We start from the raw sequence: 20,041 nt of genomic DNA on the forward strand, positions 1-20,041 counted from the left end.
TGTGTGTTGTATGGTGTGTGTATATGTGTATGTATATGTGTGTGTATTTGTGTGTGGTGTGTGTGTGATGTTTGTGTGTATGTGTGTGATGTTTGTGTGTATGTGTGTGATGTTTGCGTGTATGTGTGTGTTTGGTATATGTGTATTGTGTGTATATGTGTGTGTATGTATGTGTGTGTGTTGTATGGTATGTGTATATGTGTATGTATATGTGTGTGTGGTGTGTGTATGTGTGATGTTTGTGTGTATGTGTGTGTTTGGTATATGTGTATGTGTGTGTATATGTGTGTGTATGTATGTGTGTGTGTTGTATGGTATGTGTATATGTGTATGTATATGTTTGTGTATGTGTGTGTGGTGTGTGTGTGTGTGATGTTTGTGTGTATGTGTGTTTGGTGTATGTGTATGTGTGTGTGTATATGTGTGTGTATATGTGTATGTATGTATGCATGTGTGTGTTGTATGGTGTGTGTATGTATATATGTGTGTGTATGTGTGTGTGATGTGTGTATGTTTGTGTAAAGTTTAGTTTCAGCAGCTCCCTACTCACTGTATAACCAGGTATAAATTAATTTGTCCTCTGTAAGCCTGTTTCTATATCTTTAAAACCCATTACAGTTGTGAAATAATAACATTTAAAATACCCAGGATAGTGCCGGCACAGAGAAACCCTCTTGTAGGATCTAGAAATTTCGGAAAAGTAAATCGACATATTTTTAAGTCACCTGGACTCTTACTTACTTTGAAGATAACTGATGATACAGGTTACCATAGCTCAACCGATTTCTCCTCACACAGGGAGAAAATAAACTGTTTTGCAATTTCCATTTTACTGGGAACATTTTCTCATGTGAGTTATTCTTTCCTAACATTTTAATGGCTGTGTTATATCTGAAGGGACCAGTAGTGGGCACAAGCTCCCCTCCCCCAGACTAAGCTCTCAGCACAAAGGGGATTTATTTCTCTAGAGGGACAAAGGGCAGAGACAAGGGACAAAAGCCAAGGGGTAGAGGAAAGGGAGAAGAAAGGGGCAAGAGGGGAAGGGATATTTGCCCTGAGGAACAAAGGACTTCCGTCTGGATAGAGTGGAGACAGATGTGGTTTCCAGCACCCACACAGCAGTTCGCAGCCACCTCTAATCCATGTTCCAGGGCATCCGGTGCCCTCTTCTTGCTTCCCGGCTGCACACCTGTCTTGCTCTTACAGACAAGCAGGCATGTGTAGAAAGGAAGTGAAGTCCTGACAAATGAAGTTCTGAGTCACTGTGTGTTGCTTGGCATGAGCCACCCATGTCAAGGAGCCAGGCCTCCAACCCACGTGAAATTGGCAAAGCCTTCCTCCTCTAGGAAAGGCAAACTCTTCTGGTCTAGGATGAGGAATTTACTACTGTGTGTAAAAAAAATAGCAAATGCAGCTTCCTCTTGGGTGTTTGAGCCTGAGACTGTTCCTCCACAGACATCTCCTACTGAGACTAGCTAATTCTTCCTTGGTATGTGTGTGTACACAATAAACAGTTTGAGGTTCCTGGTTGTTGTAGTGGGTGTGGCTCCATCAAAAATGGGCACATTCCGGTGACTCTAGCTTTTCTGTGTACATGTGTCTGCCCTTGCTGCCCCTACTCAGGTTTCCATGACCAAGCCATGCTGGGTGTGGCAGATGTGACCCATTGTGCTTACACACACTTGCATGCATAAAAAGTATCTCTTCAAGGTAAAGTTGTGATTATCTTATTTAACTTCTCTTATGTTTAAGTAATTTTAAGGTAACATTAATTTTTTTTTCAAATTATTGTGCAGAGCATTTGTATCATCACGGCATTTTTCCAGACAAGAATCGTTTTTTCCTCCTCCTTCTCCTTCTCCTCCTCCCCCCTCCCCCCTCCTCCCTCTTCCCCCTCCTCCCCCTTCTCCAACTCTCGCCCTTCCATCCCTAGTATTCTCTTTTCTGCTTTCACACATGTGATGAACGACTGAACTTTAATAAACACATTCACACACAAGGCTACACAGTCATCCTTGAATGTTACTTTTTTATTATTCCTAGAAAAAAAAAAACAACAACTCTCAGGTGTGAATAACTTTCAGATTTTCGTTGCATTTGTGTAGTGTCCGTCCATAAGCGTGGTTGACTTATCCTTCAGCCAGTGTAGAAGGCTGCCCTCACATCCTTCTGATTTAGTTCATGTACCTTTACCTCCATTTCTTAACTGGCCTTTCTGTGACCTCACATTCACTACCTTCTAGATCTTTTCCGTCTTCCAATAAGTGACTCTTACCTCACAATTTGACTTGAAAAGTCCAGCACACTAATTTCTGAGTATTTCTTCCCACATTTCCTTCCCCATCTTAATACCTCTCCACAGAGGCTGCTCAACACCTACCACAGCTCATGTACTAAATAAGCTTGTTGATTTATCTCAGGTTCCCTGACTCTTTATATTCCTTTGTAAATGTTTGCTCTTTCTCCCAATACTTCACATGCAGTTTGCACACACATCAACATTGCAAGTTCCTCTATGGAGAGGCTGTCATTTCTCCCAGCAATATCAAGGGCAATCGTGTCTTCCTCATCCAACAGCTAAGCTCCCTGACTGACAACTCTCCTTTAAGGTGAATTTCTTCCACCATAAAACACACCTTTTTTTTTTTTTTTTTTTTTTTGGTTTTTCGAGACAGGGTTTCTCTGTGTAGCCCTGGCTGTCCTGGAATTCACTCTGTAGACCAAGCTAGCCTCGAACTCTTGAACTCAGAAATCCACCTGCCTCTGCCTCCCAAGTGCTGGGATTAAAGGAGTGCGCCACCACCGCCTGGCCCCATAAAACACACTTTACACCTCCACATTTTTAATCCATATCAATTATTTCTTAAAGAAGACACTGCTGTAATAGTGAGTGGGTTTTAGCCCAATGAATGGGATCAGCGCTCTCCATGCTTGGTTCCCAGAGTTCAGGTCCTTCATCATTCCACACCCTTCCTGTTAGTCACTGGGTTCCTTTTATACCCACTCTATCCTTTTCTTGTTTTGAGTGGTACAGTGAGGAAGCAGGTCTTTCCTGAGCTTCCCCAAGAAGTCAGCTCCTTTCACTCCAATTCTTCTAGAAGCCACTATCTGCTGAGGTCCTGTCGGAGGCAATCTGACTTTTCTTCCACTTCTTGCACTGACCAGACTAAGTCTAACAACCTACTCAAGTCCAAACCTGTATGCCTAGGAAGAGCTCCAAAGACATAGCTGAGACATTCAGTCCTTGGGCACATTCTGACTCTAAAGAGGGTTCCTAGCAGAACCAAGCTGAGGGCCAAAAAATGAAGTGAAACAGTAGAAAGCAAATGGTTATGGAGAGGGAGGCATGAAGAAAAGTACCATAAACAGCTTTATGTGAAGCACGTCATCTGCTGCTTGGATGGCATGGGCTTGGATGTGAACTGTTACTCTTCAAAACAAAGGTGTTAATAATAACTGAAGGCTAGGTGCATTCTGGTTCCCAGTAGAAGACCAGACTCCTAGTCTATATCTAGAACTGTGAGCAGAAAGTCTGTAGGCAACGGATCATCACCATCAAAGAGTTCTCTCCCAAAGCTATCTCAAAGTACCCAGTGCATGCATACTGTCAAGGTATTAAGCTTCCATTGTACAAATTCCGAAGCAGATACCGTTAGTCCATGACAGTATGTAAGATCCAATACTGATTTCCACCATACTAAGTGGCTAAGCTCCCTATACCTGGACAAATAGTTGGAAAGCCGGTGGGTACTCTGAGAACAGCCCATGGAAGTTAGTTAGATTGGACAGCACTAACTGTGCAGAGCATCTGAGCCAAATGGAATGACAGGAAGAACCTCACCAAACCCATGGCTTTCTACTTCCCCTCAGTGTTTTTATGGAGGAAGAATGACAAAGGCATAGATCACTTGAGAAAGTACTGAATAAATGAGAGAGTCTATTTTATTGTCTCTGAAATAGTTAAAGTCATAAGAGTGGGCAAGTTAGGGTCTGCACCACCAAGAATGTCTGTCATGGATTAAAGAATAGATAAATCCAGACCATAGGGATGGCTCGGGAAGTTAAGAGTATGCACTGCTCTTGTAGGCTCTATTCTCAGAACCCACATGGTGACTCACAATCATCCATATCTCCAGTTCCTGGGCATCTAATGCTTTCTTGTGACATCCCCGGTCACTAGGTAAGTGTGGTGCACTTACATATGTGCAGCCAAAATACCTATCCACATAAAATAAATCTAAAATGAAAATAAAGAGTAAGTAATTCCAAATTTTAATTTTCTGAGTTCAATTTTAGAATGTCAGTAAAATCTTTTATTTTAAACTATTCTTTGAATTTTCTTTTATTTCTGAGATCATTCCAGTCTCGTTTAAAAATAGGCTTTGAACATAAGCTCCTGCTTGAACATAAGGGTTAGCTGCCATTTGAATCCATTTAAAGTGTCACTCTGTGTAAAGGGGGCTCTTGAAATATCACAACAGAATCTAATATTTGCCGAGAGTTGTCTCCTTCTGTTTCCCTTATGAATCTTCAGCAAGAGCTTTGTGTATGGAGTTACAGAATTGAAATGCCAAAGTGTAGCCCTGATACCGTAGACACAGAAACTCTTTTGAGACCTGCAGTATGACTGTAATTAGGAAAGTAAATTTCATTTTAAACACCATCAGGAGGCACAACTGGGAAGAAATAATGTGGTGTGTTTTCAGTAATGAAGAATAGATCAATATTTTAAAATGTAATAAATTATAGAGCCCTTTCCCATGTCTCATAAAATATTCCAACAAACACATTGTTAAAGACAGATGTTGCCCTGGCTAGCAGGGTAGAGTGTTTAAATATAGTTATTCTGCAGTATCAGCACGTTGCTGTCTTATGTCAGGAGAAACTTGTTATTAAACTCTAGAATTCAATGTGTTATGCTAATGTGCTGCTGAGTCCATTTACACTTTAGGGAATAATTTTATTTGTTCTGCACTTGCTGGCTGCCAGAAAAAGTGAGCTCTAGTTGGTGATATTTTGAAGCTGTAACATCATCAGCATCCGATTTCAGGAATTTAACTTGTAAATATGGAAGTCACTGTTGGACGCTATCGTTAGCTACTCTGTGGGCCCAAATCATAGCTTGCCCACCACTTCCCAGTATACCTTCTGGAAAGCCTAGTCCACGGTAAATTGTGGTGGCATTTACGAGGGAATCTATGAAGGATACAAGGAAATACATTTTAAGTGACAGTAATCATGGAAATGGAAACACTCCTGAAATACAGACAGCAAGAAGCATCTTTTACAGTTGGGGTGTATCCTTTTCTGTGTCCTTATACTCAGTATGTGCATGTGTGTGTGCTTTACACGGGAGGGATGGACGGTGTCTGGTATTTAACAGCTTTGCTTGTAATCTCATCAGCACTTCGTGATTTCTTCCTTGCCCACTTAGCACCTGCTCTATGATTCTCAAAGAATATAGATCCTCTTATTCTGTAAAGAAACACTCTGGCCTTCTGATTTGCAACACACACAGACACACACACACACACACACAGAGTCTTATTTTAAAGTATGCATATTTTATTTCTGTTTTCAATGAACAGAAATTATATACACTATGGAATAGTTAAATTTAACTAAATGAAATTACATTAGCAACTGGGTATGGTGGTACACACCTTTGATTCCAGAGCTTATGAGGCAGAGGCAGAGATCTCATGAGTTTAAGGCCATCCTTGTCTACACAGCAAGTTCCAGGCCAGCCAGTAATGCCTGGGAAGACCCTGTCTCAAAACAAATGAACCAAGATGATGTCACCTGCCTATCCTGTTAGTGATGACCTCATCACACAGCCTCCGTGCTCCGAAGTTTTCTGAATAGAATGCATCATTATTACTGGTGGTCACCATTTTTTATTAGATCTATTGAAATGTATCCCTCCACTCTAGTAGGAAAATAATCCTTAAAAACAGTGTCTCCCACTCCCTCCCTTACTACCCAGCCTCTGATAACCATATGCTGTAGTTCTAGGAAATCTACTTCTTGTTTTTTTTTAAGATTTATTTATTTATTTTATGTACACGAGTGGGCTGGAAATCTTCTTAATGTTATATATTTGAGATTGTGTTTCATATGAATTTTAGGATCTTTTTCTACTGCTGTGAAAAATGTCTTTGGTACTTTGGGTAGGGACTGTATTGAACCTATAGATCACTGTTGGCCATGTCCCTAGTGGTCTAGTGGCTAGGATTCAGCACATTCACCACTGTTAGTGCTTACATTGAATCTATGAATCACTGGGTAGGGCTTGCATTGAGCCTGTGGATCACACTGTGTAGGGCTTGCATTGAATCTGTGGATCACACTGTGTACTGTGTAGGGCTTGCATTGAATCTGTGGATCACACTGTGTACTGTGTAGGGCTTGCATTGAACCTATGGATCACGTTGGATAATAATAATCTTCTAATACATGAACATGAGGGATTTTCATTTATTTGTAGCCCATAACTTAAAATACTAACAATAAATAGTTGTATGAGACTATGTAAATGGGTCTTTTTTTTATTCTGGACCCAAACTAAATTGATTCTCATTAACAATGTCCTTGAAATTCTTAGTGGCTACAGATATAATTTTTCAGCATATCTTTTTTGTTTTTGAGTCAGTTTCATATAGCACAGACTGGCCTTGAACTCGCTGTTACAGCCAGCTGTGAACTGCCAAGCGTATCCTACTTTTGAACAGTGTATGTTCACCCTCATTTATTGGATTGTTACCTTTAGACAGTGTGTGGATGAAACAGGTGTGAAGTACAAGGAGATGTCACACTTGACACTCTCCAGGGATACAGCTTAGGAATGACAGAACTCCTCTGATTCACACATATCACTGTGCCATTTATGTCCCATGTAATAAGGTTTAACTGCCATAGTGAGTCTCACCTGGGAGGGAGAATGAATATTCAACCACCCATTCTTCCAGAGGAACCCATCAGAATCTTCAGGAAGGCCTTCTTCAAAGTATGTCATCCCTCCTGTCCCCAGGTGGACTGTGTCTAACTGGGCGAGACTCTCTGCATGTAATTTCAGATGTTACTAGTTGGAAATATGTTATACAGGGGATGTAGAAGCAAACTCCAGGCTAACAGACAAAAGGACCAATTGACATAGTAGTGATAATAATAATGATAATAATAACAATAATATAAAAATTTCTCCCTCCCTCCCTCCTTCCCTCCCTCCCTCCCTCCCTCCCTCCCTCCCTCCCTCCCTCCCTCTCTCTCTCTCTCTCTCTCTCTCCCTCCCTCCCTCTCTCTTTTCTTCCTTCCTTCTTTCCTTCTTTCTTTCTTTGTTTCTTTCTTTCGAGGTATTGAGCCTAGGACCTAGAGAGCAACTGCTCTACCATTGCCAGCATAGATTCCTCTTTTTATGTGTCCCAGAACTTCAGTATCTGTCCTAGCAGAAGTGTCTTTCCACTGTGAAGACAGGACTTCTTTTGAACATTGGCAGGTGGAGACCAGCAATGTACAATGGAGATGTGGGCTTCAGAGGCTGGCAATGTCTTTTACAGATGTGTACCAGACAAACATGATCCAGCCTTTCTGAACTCGTTGGAATTGAAAACCTGAGTGCTAACTGTATGCGCAATCTGTCATCTCCCATGCCTTTAAACTAGAATGGAAGACTCCTAGGGTTATGGGGCTCTGACAGTTTGAAGACCCATCTTACTGCATGTATTGGAATCTAAAAGTCACAATGACAAGGAGGTTGGTTCCACAGTGCTGTGAGAACTCTCTACAGCCTCTGGGAGTAGATGAGAAGCCTACGATGGGTATTAATGGGGTTCTCTGTTTATCTACAGACTGCAGCAGAATATGTAAAATCACGACTCCCAGAGGCTCTGAAGCAGCACCTTCAGGATTACGAGAAGGACAAAGAAAACAGTGTTCTGACTTACCAGACCATCCTCGAGCAGCAGATCTTGTCAATTGACCGAGAAATGCTGGAAAAGTTGACAGTATCCTACGATGAAGCAGGTATGTTGCTAACTCACATGAGCCCTCCCCCGCAGAACTCCCAGACCCGGGTTAAACCTGGGTCTTTTCTTAATCTATCCTGATTAAGGATAAACTGCTCTATCACTTGGTGAGTTTATTCTCTGCAGTTTCAGTGTCAGAACTGTTCCGGGCAATGATCCTTCCATATCAAATCCCTTTAAGCTTTTGCTCACTTTAAATGGAGTGTTTCTGGCTGTTTATCAACTGTGCTGCTATCGATCTAACCTCTGGAAGGCACTTCGATTTCAAATACTAGAAGAAAAAAACAACTTTACATCTAGTAATCTCACAGGTGTATCTGATTTGGGTAATTTTTTTTAATATCAGAGATTGTATTTTCTCAAGTGGTACTTGCTTAACTCCTTGAGGTTTTTGCTGTATTGGGCTTTCTTTTCCTCAACAACTCAAATAGCATCTGTTCTCTAACACCACTATAAACATCTGGTTGACTTCACACCCTTTATCTGGTCCAATGACACTTCTCAGTGAAGCCACACACAGACTTCCTTCTTATGCCATTATTATCTGTTATGTAGCCCATGAGATAAAACCAGTTTTATTGAAACTGAGTGCAGTATTATTTAGACTCATTGAAACCTTTAGTAAGATGAAATTTAAGGCCGGGGTGTAGTTCAGTGTCCTGGTTTGTTTTCTATTGGTGTGATAAGATACTGACCAGAAAACAAACAGCTTGAGAAGGAAAGGGTGAATTTCATCTTACACTCCCACATAACAGTCCATCACTGAGGGTTGTCTAGGTAAAAACTCAAGGCAGGGAGTGAGCAGAGACGTGGAAGGATGCTGCTTACTGGCTTGTACCCCATGGCTTCCCCAGTCTGCTGTGGGTTTGATCCCCAGCACCACACAAAACTCAGAGCCTTGTCCATGTTGTTCAGACATGTGCATGTTCTTGGCCTTGAACTTTAGAGACAAATCCTTCCGCGCAGAATTAATCAACAAGCAGTAGAAATAAAGACAGTCCTGAAGTTCAAGGGTCCAGGTTCCCAAGCTTAGCGATCATGCGATCTTTTGAAAATTAACCCTGTAAACCTTCTTCTTTTCTTCATATAACTGAGCTAATACTCCATTGACTTGTTCTAATGATAAAGTGTGTGATGTGTGGTCATGGGGTCCTTAGACAGCATATGGCTGATTAATGCCTCAGATGCTGCAGACAGATTTAGAGCTTTCCAACTCCAGAGATAATGTTAAAGGGATTCTTAGGGCCTTTCTATGGGGTGGGCAGGCAGGTAGTGCTTGAGAGACAGAAAAATTTTCAGACTCTTTGGAAACCTTGAGGAACTAAGCAAACATCTATGTCATTCACAGCATGAGTTCAACTTGGCTTTGGTCATTGCTGTCTGTTAGAGCAGGGTGGCAGGTCTGGTGGAGACTGGATACACGTGGATGAATAAATAAATGGCACTGTGTTGTAAAACCAGAAGGTCACCACCTCCTCCTCCAGACCTCATGTACTACTGATTTTAACCAAAGTCAGACAGGAGAAAGAGGGAAAGATATTGTTGCACAATAGAAGGTTATTACATCTTAATACCAACCATCCAGAATAGAAGCTAACAGCATTCAAGACTGAGATCACCACCCCGTACTGAGATGTCAGCACTCAGACCGAGATCCTCGGCACCCCACACTGAGATAGAGCCTCATTGGCTTCCATGTTTGGTCTCTTCCCATGCTGTCTGAGCTTTTGCTTTCTCACATTTTAAATTCCACTATCCAGGTGTTAGGAAGGGGTGAACTGTTAGTTAGGAACACTCTGGTCTCTGGAGAGGTTAATTTGTTCCTAATTTGCTCATCCACTGCAGAGCCAGCCCGAGTGACTTAGTGGCAGTTATTACCATCTGTGGCTTCCAAATGTCTAAAATATAATTAACAGGGGGAAATCCTTCAACGTTGTCTATAGTATTGGCTCAGAAACTTTCCTTCTCCCCTGCTCTTGCCTTTAAAAAAACAAAAACAAACAAACAAACAAAAAACAAAAAAGACTGTTTTTCTTCTCATATCCTTTAAATACAACAAAATCAAAACCTTGTTTACTTAGTCTAAATATCCAATATCCAGCAACTTGAAATTCAGAAAAAAAAAGGAAATAAGCAAGAACTCTGTGTGCAAATCCACACTCTTCAAGTGGAGACAGAAGGATCAAAAGCCCAACATTATCTTCTACAACATAGTGAATTTGGCACTCACCTGAGCTAGAAGATACCATTTTTCAAAAATGGGATGAAAAAAAAAAATGACATCCATACAATGTCACAGAACTTAAGAGACAGGACAAATATGGCAGCAGCTTTCCAATCTCACCTGGAACCCACCCATCTTTATTGATGTAGCTCTAAAGTCATTTCTTATATTGGACAGTAGCAAGTCCAAGATGATTGATTGGACTTGATTGATCTGGTTCTGATATCGGTAGATTCAAGGTCAGGAACTGTTTCACTGTAAAAGAGCTCTGTATTGCCAGTAACTTTATATGCCAGAAGGGATGGGCAAATCTTTCTGAAGCCCCTATTATAAGGACACTAGCCCCATTCAAGAAGGCCCTGCCCTCCTGGCCTGGTCACCTTACAAGTGGCATCACTGTGGAGACAGTTATTCAGACTCCCATGGCTGTCACAGGAGAGCAGCCCTTTCCCAACAGGCAAGCTTTGGCCTCACTAATGCTGAGGCTTCTGCTGTTGTTGTTTTTAGCCATGGCTGTGGGTCTGCCATAGGGCAGAATATCATGACAGCAAAAGCACATAGCGAAGTGAAGTTGCTCACATCATGGTACCTAGGAAGCAAAGGGAGACAAGAAGGGTCCTCAGGCAAGGCATAGCCCCAAGGACTGGCCCTCTCAGTTCCCCTGGCCTTCAAACAAAGCCATGAATCCATTGATGGATCAATACATTGATTGGGTCAGAGCCACTATGGCCCAGTTATAATCATCAGATACATCAGCTAAGGATCAAGCCTTCCACACAAAAGACTTTGATGGGGAGGAATGACTTCATATCCAGGTCATCACAGGATACAACATAGGGATGAAGATAAGAAAAACATCAACAACATGTAGACTGTAGTGTACTGGTTTAGGGTTGTTATTTGATAAAAAGATAACTCTAGAAACAAAAGATACCGATTCTGTTCCTAACTCTGCAGCCAACCTGATATGTGGCTTCAGGTAACTGAACCTTCATAAAGCCTGCTTGCCTATAAATGATGGCATGAATATAGTCTCATGGATACCTTCTAGGTCTGAAATGATTCTTCTAGTCTCCTTAGACTGGAAAGTTTGGGCAGCTGTAAATTCTGAGGCTGCATGTGATGCGAGCTTTCTGTGTGCTCTGTTGCCTTTCTCTCTCCTTGCCTCTGTCACTTGTGCTGAATAACTGAGTAAAAGGTGACAGTCCCTCAGTCTCTTCAGTATTTGCACATGAATATGCAAATGCTTGGTGAGGGACAGGGAGTGACACCGACTGCATGTAGTAGATTTGGCAGCTGTACGAGTCAATCCATGGCCACAACCCTACTGATTGGGGGTGTGGACAGGTGAAGAAGACAGGAGGATCAGAGCCAGCCTGGACTACTAGAGACTGTCTCAAAACAGCAAGTCAAACATAGCAAGCCGCTAGGTTTTTGAAAGAAAATGTTCTGAGCTGCGTCATTTGTGGACACTCACTAAGAAGCCGCCTTAGAGACGCATTAGCATTTATCAATGCCAAGCAAAATTCAGAATACGAAGTGAGACGTGGTTTCTATTTAATCTAATGCTGTGTTTATCTAAGTCAGAGTACATGTTCACACATATTAACATATCGGGATTAGCATAGAGAGATTTCCAAGGAGGCAGCGACATGATCTGTGCAAACGATCGAAACAGCATTTCAAACGATCCGAGAAAGCGCACTGACCTGCTGCTCATTACCACAGCAGTCAGGACAGAACCTTCCTGCACATTGTTTATTTCTATTGTTTATTATTTAGGTTGATTTATTGTGATTTATGTTTCTTTATTATGATTTTTTGTTTATGTACTTGTAAGTGACCTTACATTCTGTTTTTAATTGTCCTGTGTGCTTGTGCATGAATAAATAACCTATGGTTCTTTGGTAAAGAGACATTTGTATGGCTTTGTATGAGAGGGAGTCTGAGAGCAGGCCCATTTTTACTTGAGAGTGACTGAGCCTGTGGCTGACTCAAGAGCCTTGGAGCCAAATCTGGGAACAGGAGCAGAGATGGATTCTTATCCTTCATGCTTGCTGGATGTCATCTTGCCCCCTGTTACCTTGAGACAGTTTCCTGGACTGCTGCTTAGATCTCTACTTCTGAGCTCCCTTCTCAGGTCAGCAAGAGTCTTTGTTTCTATTCTTATAAGCTCACTAGCAATGCAACTTCACAGTGAGCACAGGCATCAGCCATGGAAGCTAAGTGAATCACCTGGCGCTGGCGAGTTGAGTAGGCTATGTATTGTGTTAACCTGAGCCCTCTGGTACATCTGGGACCAGCAGATTTATTTGCAAGTACCAGGCAGTCACTCAGTTTACCCCAAGGAAGTGAGGACGAAGCAGCAACAATGTTTCAGTGGTTCTGGATGGAGCTCTAGAAATGCCTGAGAGCTGACCTGAAGTGAAACTACAGAGAAGTCTCACCAAACACTGGTGTGATTTTTTAGAGAAATAGCTTTTAAAGGGGGAAGAGAAATGTGCTGTTAGCAATTTAGAAGATCGCTGAAGGGTCCCCCCTGTTGAGATGACTTTACTCCCTTTGAAATGGATGATACCTGAGAGTTCCAGCCCTGTCTGAATTGAGCCATTAGTGTCAGAATTATCAGGGGTCTCAAAAGGAAGGCCATTTACTGCCACAGGGAGGAACTGACTGCACATCCAGAAGCCCAGACTCAGAGGGAGAGTGTGAATTATTTAGGGCCTTCCAGGCTTTCTCTCAGAGCATTTTAGAAAGTGCAGTAGCATCCCTCTTTTCACTCTGACAGACAGACTTTCTCCATGTGTTTCTCAAACAGCTCCTAAGGGAGGAGGAAACAGGAAGGCTTTCTTACTTTTATCTCCCATCAGTCTGTCTCTGAGTTTAAAAGCTTTCTTCTCAACTTGCTGACAGGATCTGGGGGACCTGGAAGGAAAAGAAAAACAGGGACCCAAAAGGGATACTCAGTCCTGACTGTGAAATGTGTGACCAGCTTCTGATTTTCTGTCATTGATTTAAAATCTGATTTATTTTCCTATTTATAATACATTTTGGTACCTTTTTGTTGTTGTTCTTTTTCATTTTTTGAGACAGGATTTATCTGTGTAGCCCTGACTGTCCTGGAAGAGGTCCTCCTGCTTTTGACTCCCTAGCACTGAGATTAAAGGGATGTACCACCACTGCCCAGCTGAGACATTCTTAAAATAGGAAAAAAAAATAAAAGAGAATAAGAACATGTTTCAATCTTACCATTTAATATCGTTAGTGCATTTCCTTCTAGTCATTTTTCTCTGCTGAGTTTTAGTGACTTACGCCCAATTTTATATCATTTCACAAAACTGAATTTATTTCTTCATGAACTCATAAACTACTTTAGTGGTTGATATTCTGCTGGGTAACTGTCTTAGTCACCGTGCCTGTGACCTTTTAATGATTTTTTATTCATATTTTAATTCTCATCACCATATAGAACCCCAGAATGTAGTTGTCTTTTGTCTGTGAAGAAACTATAAATGGTAGAATGATAACCAATACATACAGACTTTAGTGTAACCAGATATTAGTCATGTGAAACAAATGGAGAAAATAGGTAACCAGAATTCACTTATAAACCAAGAACTGTGTGGCCAAGAATTCTTCCCCTACCCCCAGCCCTCTGCCCAAGTGCCAAGGGCAAAAGTCAGGACTTCCTGCTTACAGGGCAAATACTTTACCAATAGAGCTATGTATTTGGCTCCTAGTTCCAATTTTTAAGCAAAGGCGATTTGTATTTAATTTATGTTTTTTTTCATCTTCCTTTTTATATCAAGGATTTTAAACAGCTAAATCAATCTCCCCCCACCCCCCCTTTGGTAGTAGAGAACCATAACTAAGGCTTCCTGACTACAAAGCAGGCAACTCACAGCTTGAAAGTCCCTACACATCAACTGAGCAGTCACTCACGTGTGCTTGGCTCCTCAGATGTCAAAGAGCATCAGCTGTGCTTTCTTAAGACTCTCAGCCTTAACAGTAGGTGACTCTGTCTTCCCGCTGTAAACCCTGACTTCGTGAGCACCTGTCAGTCAGGCTTGATGTACCACTAGGAATATCCAGAGGACCATGTGGCCCTTTACTCAGGATATAGAGTATTTACCTGAGTATGTTTGTGTGTGTGTGTGTGCATGTGTGTGCATGCGTGTATGAGTGTGTATTTGTACGTATGAGTGTATATATGTGTGCACTCAGGGTATAGAGTATTTGCCTGAGTGTGTGTGTTTCTGTGTGTGTATATGTACTTGTGTGTACTTGTGTGTATGAATGTGCATGTGTGTGTGAGTGTATATATATGTGTATGTGCATGTGTATATGTGTGTGAGTGTGCATATGCATGCACATGTATGCTTTTTTTACATATGATGGTAGGAAGCCCTAGACCAACAGCTGGCAGAAATAGATAACTAAGTGAAGTAGAACTCTGGAAGCCAGTTGATGGGCAGAGAAAGAAGAAATTAGGTTTGGGGTTGACGGTTTAATTAAATAAATCAGAAAATCATGAGAACTCATAAGTCTTTTGAACTGGTCAGCCTTAACCTTGGTGTCGGCTGTACCTGATGGCGGGCTTTAAGCCACGCCTGCTTTCTCTTTGCATTTCCTTGCACGTGCACTCTTGCCCTGGGCTGTCTGTGCAGCCTCCTCCCACGCTCTAAGAGCTGCTCTCCATCTAATTTTAATGAGCTTGATTAGATTGCAGTAATATGTGAGCAGCATTGTCTGTTCGCTTATGAAATTCCCAGAGTAGGAAAAAAAAAGTGTAATTTCAATTGAATCTTGTTAAGAAAAAGTGGTCTGATTCAGAAGCTATTAAAAGAAGAAAATCAACTCACATTCCTCAATTGCCTGATGGTCTTTAAAATAGAAGGCTTCAAATCCACTCTGAGAATATGTTAGTGCAGATTTCATGGAGGGCAATACAAAGATCTAAAATTTCAACAAATTCTGAGTCTACTGGAAACTACAAGTTAACATGGAAATTTAGAATATCAGGATGTTTCTGTCACCTCCAGTGATTAAGATACTCCGGCCAGGACTGTGATTTTCTTTCTAATCAAGTTGCCATTGTTTGCCACAGAAATTAGAGCTGCTACCTGTCTCTGAAGCAGCGTTTGATTACAAGGACTAAGGAAAATATATACACACCAAAGAAAACACTTGCACCCTGTGATTCTGTCTGAGTGGCTGGCTACAGCAGGGATGTTTGCTCTCCCTGTCTCTTCATCCCTGAGCTGCTGAGCTTCTGTGACCAACAGTTCACGGTCTTGCTGCAATGCTCATGATAAACTTCAAGGTAGTACAAGTTAATAGTGAGCCCTTTCTCTTTTTTTTTTAAGATTTATTTATTCATTATTTTACATAGGTGAGTACACTCTAGCTCTCCAGACACACCAGAAGAGGACATTGGATCCCATTACGGATGGTTGTGAGCCACCATATGGTTTCTGGGAATCGAACTCAGGACCTCTAAAAGAGCAGTCAGTGCTCTTAACCGCTGAGCAACCTCTCCAGCCTCAAACACTTTGCTTTATAGAGAAAAACAGAATGATCTTTTTTTAAAATGATAGGATTTCTTGTATATGGACTGTTGTCTTACTGTATGGAAGCCAAACAAATACATCCTTGGCCTGACTTTTAGACTTTGAAGGTCTGTAGCCACAGGACTGTATTGCTGTTAAAGTTATCTGTAAGATGTTGAGGTCAGTCTTTGAGGTCTAGTTAATGCTCACGATTTCATTTGGTAAATTGCCTTGTGAGATGCACTGTTTTCAAGCCACCTTCTAGTGCCCAGAGAAATTCACTGTGTTGATTGATGTCCTTGGCTCTGGGCTGTGTGGCTTAGGCCGTTTCTGGTGTGATGGAGAGCTATTGTGGTGCGTATCCTTGAGAAACTCCTGAATATGCTCCTGTAATTCTGTAGTCATCGATCCCAGGGCAACTGACCGACATCACAGAGAAATTGCTAGAAGCCACTGGTAATGCAACACAAACATTTACTCTGTAGCAGGCGAGTCTGAGTTGTGGGGAAGGCCAGGAGAGTTAGAAGAATTTTGTCTAAATGAATTGGCTAATCTTCGCTGTCAGTATGCATCATTCTTTACAATGGGCTCTTCTTTTCCAGAGCTCAGTTCACTTCACTAAAAAAAAATTACACAGATTACCTTTTTATTATTTATAACTGATGTGTTTCCTAAAAGTATGATTTTCCATAGTTAACAATAATAATATTGTAAAACAGAAAAATCAAAGCCATAAAAAAATGAAGTAAATGTACTTCCACGGCGAGCCGTGCAGCACAGATGGCGGAATACACTGCAACGACTCATTTACTTTCTCCTCAGCTCTTTGACAGCCAGGGCAAAAGAGGAACCTAACAAAGCACCAAGCTCTGCTTAATGCGCAGACTAAAGCTGGTTCCTCATAGAGTCAGCTTTTCTTTCAGCACCACACTCACTCTGTCACGAGGTACCTTGTGTGTAGAACATTGAGCCTGTTTCACTGGATGTCCCCAGAAAGAGCCTGAAACAAAAGGCTTTAGAGTTGTCTTAGGAGTGTGATCCTAGGGAAGAAGACTGGGGACATTGCAACTGAAGCAGGAAACAGGGAACACCTGTGCAGTTGGGTTCCCTTGAGAGCGTCGGCTTAAGCAGGGCTACATTCTGTGGAAGTTTATGGATCACACCCAGAGCCATTGAGCTACTTTCCCATCCCCCACACTGGTCAAGGGCCACACATGTCACTTAAAGTTTTTCACTTGTGGCTTGGCTGTGCTCCTGTGCTGGATGGGTTCCTTGGGTTTCAGTAATTTCTAGGACAAAAAGCAAATGATAACGGGCTGGAGACCAAGTCTATTGAGGCTCAAAATGGTCCCCTTGCTATACAGTTAATTAAAGGTCAGACCAAGAGAATGTGAGACTGTGGATGAGAAGTGTGCCAGCCAACACACCAGGTGGAATCTTCCTAGATTCCACCACCAGCTGAACATACTTCCTAGAGGTAGTGAGAACTACTCCTCCAGAGGTGGCCTTAATAAAGACAAGAGGTAGCAATTTAGAGATTAGGGGCCTCAATGTGTGTCCTTGGCCATAAATCAGAAACACCCTTAGTCATGTCCTGGCAGGTGGCCAGAAATGTTTGGGAGTTATTGTAAATCCCAAAGATGGGAAGAGAAAGACCACTGACCCAAATCATCATGGCCGATGCTTAATTAAAGCAAGCCATTAATTAAAGCAAGCTCTTTATTCATGCACATGGGCTGCCTCCCACTAAGTTGGGGTTCAAGAGGTCAGCAATGGATGTAAGGAAGACAAGGTTTTTTTTATAGCTCAGGGGTAGGAAATTTCCAAATGGGGGATTTGGTGGGCAAAATAGTTGGGATTACAGAAGCAAAATGTAAGTATAACAAGTGAGTCATACTGACCTCCTGAAACAAAGTCATGATTGCAAGATGGTGGCAACAAGGTAGTCATAGCAACAGGTAGTCATAGCAATAAAGGTGCTTATAACAACCTTTGAAACAAGCATAGGGTTGCAAAATAAGATGATAGTAACTTTTTGAAACAAAGACATGTTGTCCTTTCTTAGAACAGGCAGTACAGAACCATTTACAGTTAAGGCTACAGGTAGGGCGTAGCCCAATCCTTGAGAAACTGAGATTTAATCATAAGCAGAAATGAGCCTAGTCTGTCTTTACTGTAAACTGGCTTTTAAGCCTAAAATGGAAGCACTATAATCCCTAGCCAAGTCTCTAAATAATTTTAGGCTTCCTCTTTAGATAGGATACCGTTATACGGGGTATATAGATAGGGTAGCTTGATCAGGGCTCTGTAGAGTTCCAGGAGGGAAAGCCATTTCTCTGGCCTTGTTGGCCAGGAGTAACATTCCAAGCTACCCAAAAATATGAGTTAATCCAGGTGGGCCACCCCTAGACAAGCAGATTTCGATTTTTAAAATGAATCAGGAGAGTAACTCCATGAAATCTGTGTGTGACTTTCAGTATTGACCCAGCAGGTGCCTTAGTGGAAGTTTTCTTCTAATTTTAATTAATTAATTAATTAATTTATTTTACATCCCAATACGAAGTGTTCTATTTTTCTGGGCTTCTTTTGCTGTTTTGTAGGGGGTGGGGTTGAAAAATGAAGTCTGGTTGTGTGTGTTGTACTTTTCACCCCAGCGCAGCTGCCTGTCATCACTGTCATCTGCTTGCTACTACGTTAATTCTCTATAGAAGCTTTTTCTGTAAGGCGAGGGCAAAGACAGTTTCCGCCTGTGAGATGACAAGAGGAGAAGGCAGCTGGGAGTTACATGCAGCCTTCCCTTACATTTAGAAACTGCTCGTTTTGTTGTTAGGTTTAAACAATTGTTTGAGGAAGACACTTTTTGAGAGAATGCATGTGTGTTTTACTTTCAAGATTTGCTTTCCAAACGGTAAGAAATGCAACCTGAGATTTAGCACAAAATAACAAGAGAAAAAGAAAATGGCTTGACACAGTTGAGACTTGAGTTTTGTGCCCAGTGGTCAGCGTATGAAGAGGATCTTGGGCCACATTAAATAAAAACTCATCCCAATGCCTTTACAGACCAGGTTGTGTCTTAAATTCACACCTGAGCATGCATGGAGGGTTATTTTCTCAAGCCAAAGCAACTTAATCTATGGCTATATCACTAAGGAATGCGACTCTCCCTCTCTTCCCCAGCAATCTTTAACTGCCTGTAGCTCCTCAGGGAGGGGTGGGGCTTTGTGAACCCTTCCCCATCCCTGAGCTATTGTCCCCACACCTGCTCATGTGAAGGTAATCCCAACTGCCAAGTTCATGATTTCGAAAGTTGTCTAGTCAAGGTTTAAGACAGTTGACCCTTCTCCCCCAGTGTGGGGCTCACGTCTTCACCGTCTCACCTTCTTCCCATACCCACCTCCCTCATAGTCCTCTGGCCTTCAAGAACGGTGCAGATATCTCCTCTGAGACTAAACACCAAATAATCATTTCATCTCATCTCCCATTATGGGTCTCTGTGTTTACTACCACTTACTACAAAAAGAAGTTTCTCTCTTCAAAGTTGAGGATGTCACTAACCTTAGAGGTAAGAACATAAATATTAGAAAATGATTTGACAGCATCCATTCAGCAGACTCCACTTTGTCCCTACCATGGGGCCGACGGTTCCCTAGCCACAGTCTTTTGAACCAAGTTTATGGTGCCAGGCATGATTTCCCTCTGGGACAGTCCTCAAGTCCAGTTGAAATGTGGTTGGCTATCCCATAGCAGTCACTTCCTTCTGTGCTAGTGGGCACAAACTGGCTGTTAGGTTGGCATTGTACATCCACAGCTGGGTAAGATTTAAGACAGTTGACCCTTCTCCCCACTATGAAAGACTAGCCAATAGGGAGGAAACTCTAAGCTCAGTTCTAACTTAGTTTATGTCAAATGCACACATAAACTTACACACACACACACACACACACACACACACACACACAAAGTAGAGATAGACAGCCATGAAAGTTGGAGCTGAATTGTTGGGAGGAGTTCCCTGGGAGTACAAGAGATGAAGAATAATGAGGTAAATATAATCAAATTGTAATGTATGAGATCGTGGAAGAATAAATAAATAAATCTGAATAAGTCACATCTGAAAGAGTATAGCTCAGATATAATTGCATTTGCAAGTAGAGCGCACACAGTTCTGAGGTCAGCCTCAGAATACAATTAGGGATGTGTGTGTGTGTGTGTGTGTGTGTGTGTGTGTGTGTGTGTGTGTGTGT

General features: G+C 41.8%; 1 protein-coding gene across 4 annotated transcripts in view; it reads left to right on the plus strand.

Annotated features, from left to right (window-relative positions):
- Ppm1l (protein phosphatase, Mg2+/Mn2+ dependent 1L) overlaps window positions 1-20,041 on the plus strand; it is a 380,029-nt gene that overhangs the window by 300,902 nt on the left and 59,086 nt on the right. For all 4 annotated transcript variants that reach the window (XM_028763456.1, XM_028763455.1, XM_028763457.1 and 1 more), the window contains one exon: window positions 7,848-8,022. In XM_028763456.1, the coding sequence (XP_028619289.1) occupies window positions 7,848-8,022 (175 nt within the window). The remainder of the gene's footprint in view (window positions 1-7,847; window positions 8,023-20,041) is intronic.

The sequence above is a fragment of the Grammomys surdaster genome, unplaced genomic scaffold, assembly GCF_004785775.1.
Source record: "Grammomys surdaster isolate TR1022 unplaced genomic scaffold, NIH_TR_1.0 139, whole genome shotgun sequence".
Lineage (NCBI taxonomy): Eukaryota > Metazoa > Chordata > Mammalia > Rodentia > Muridae > Grammomys > Grammomys surdaster.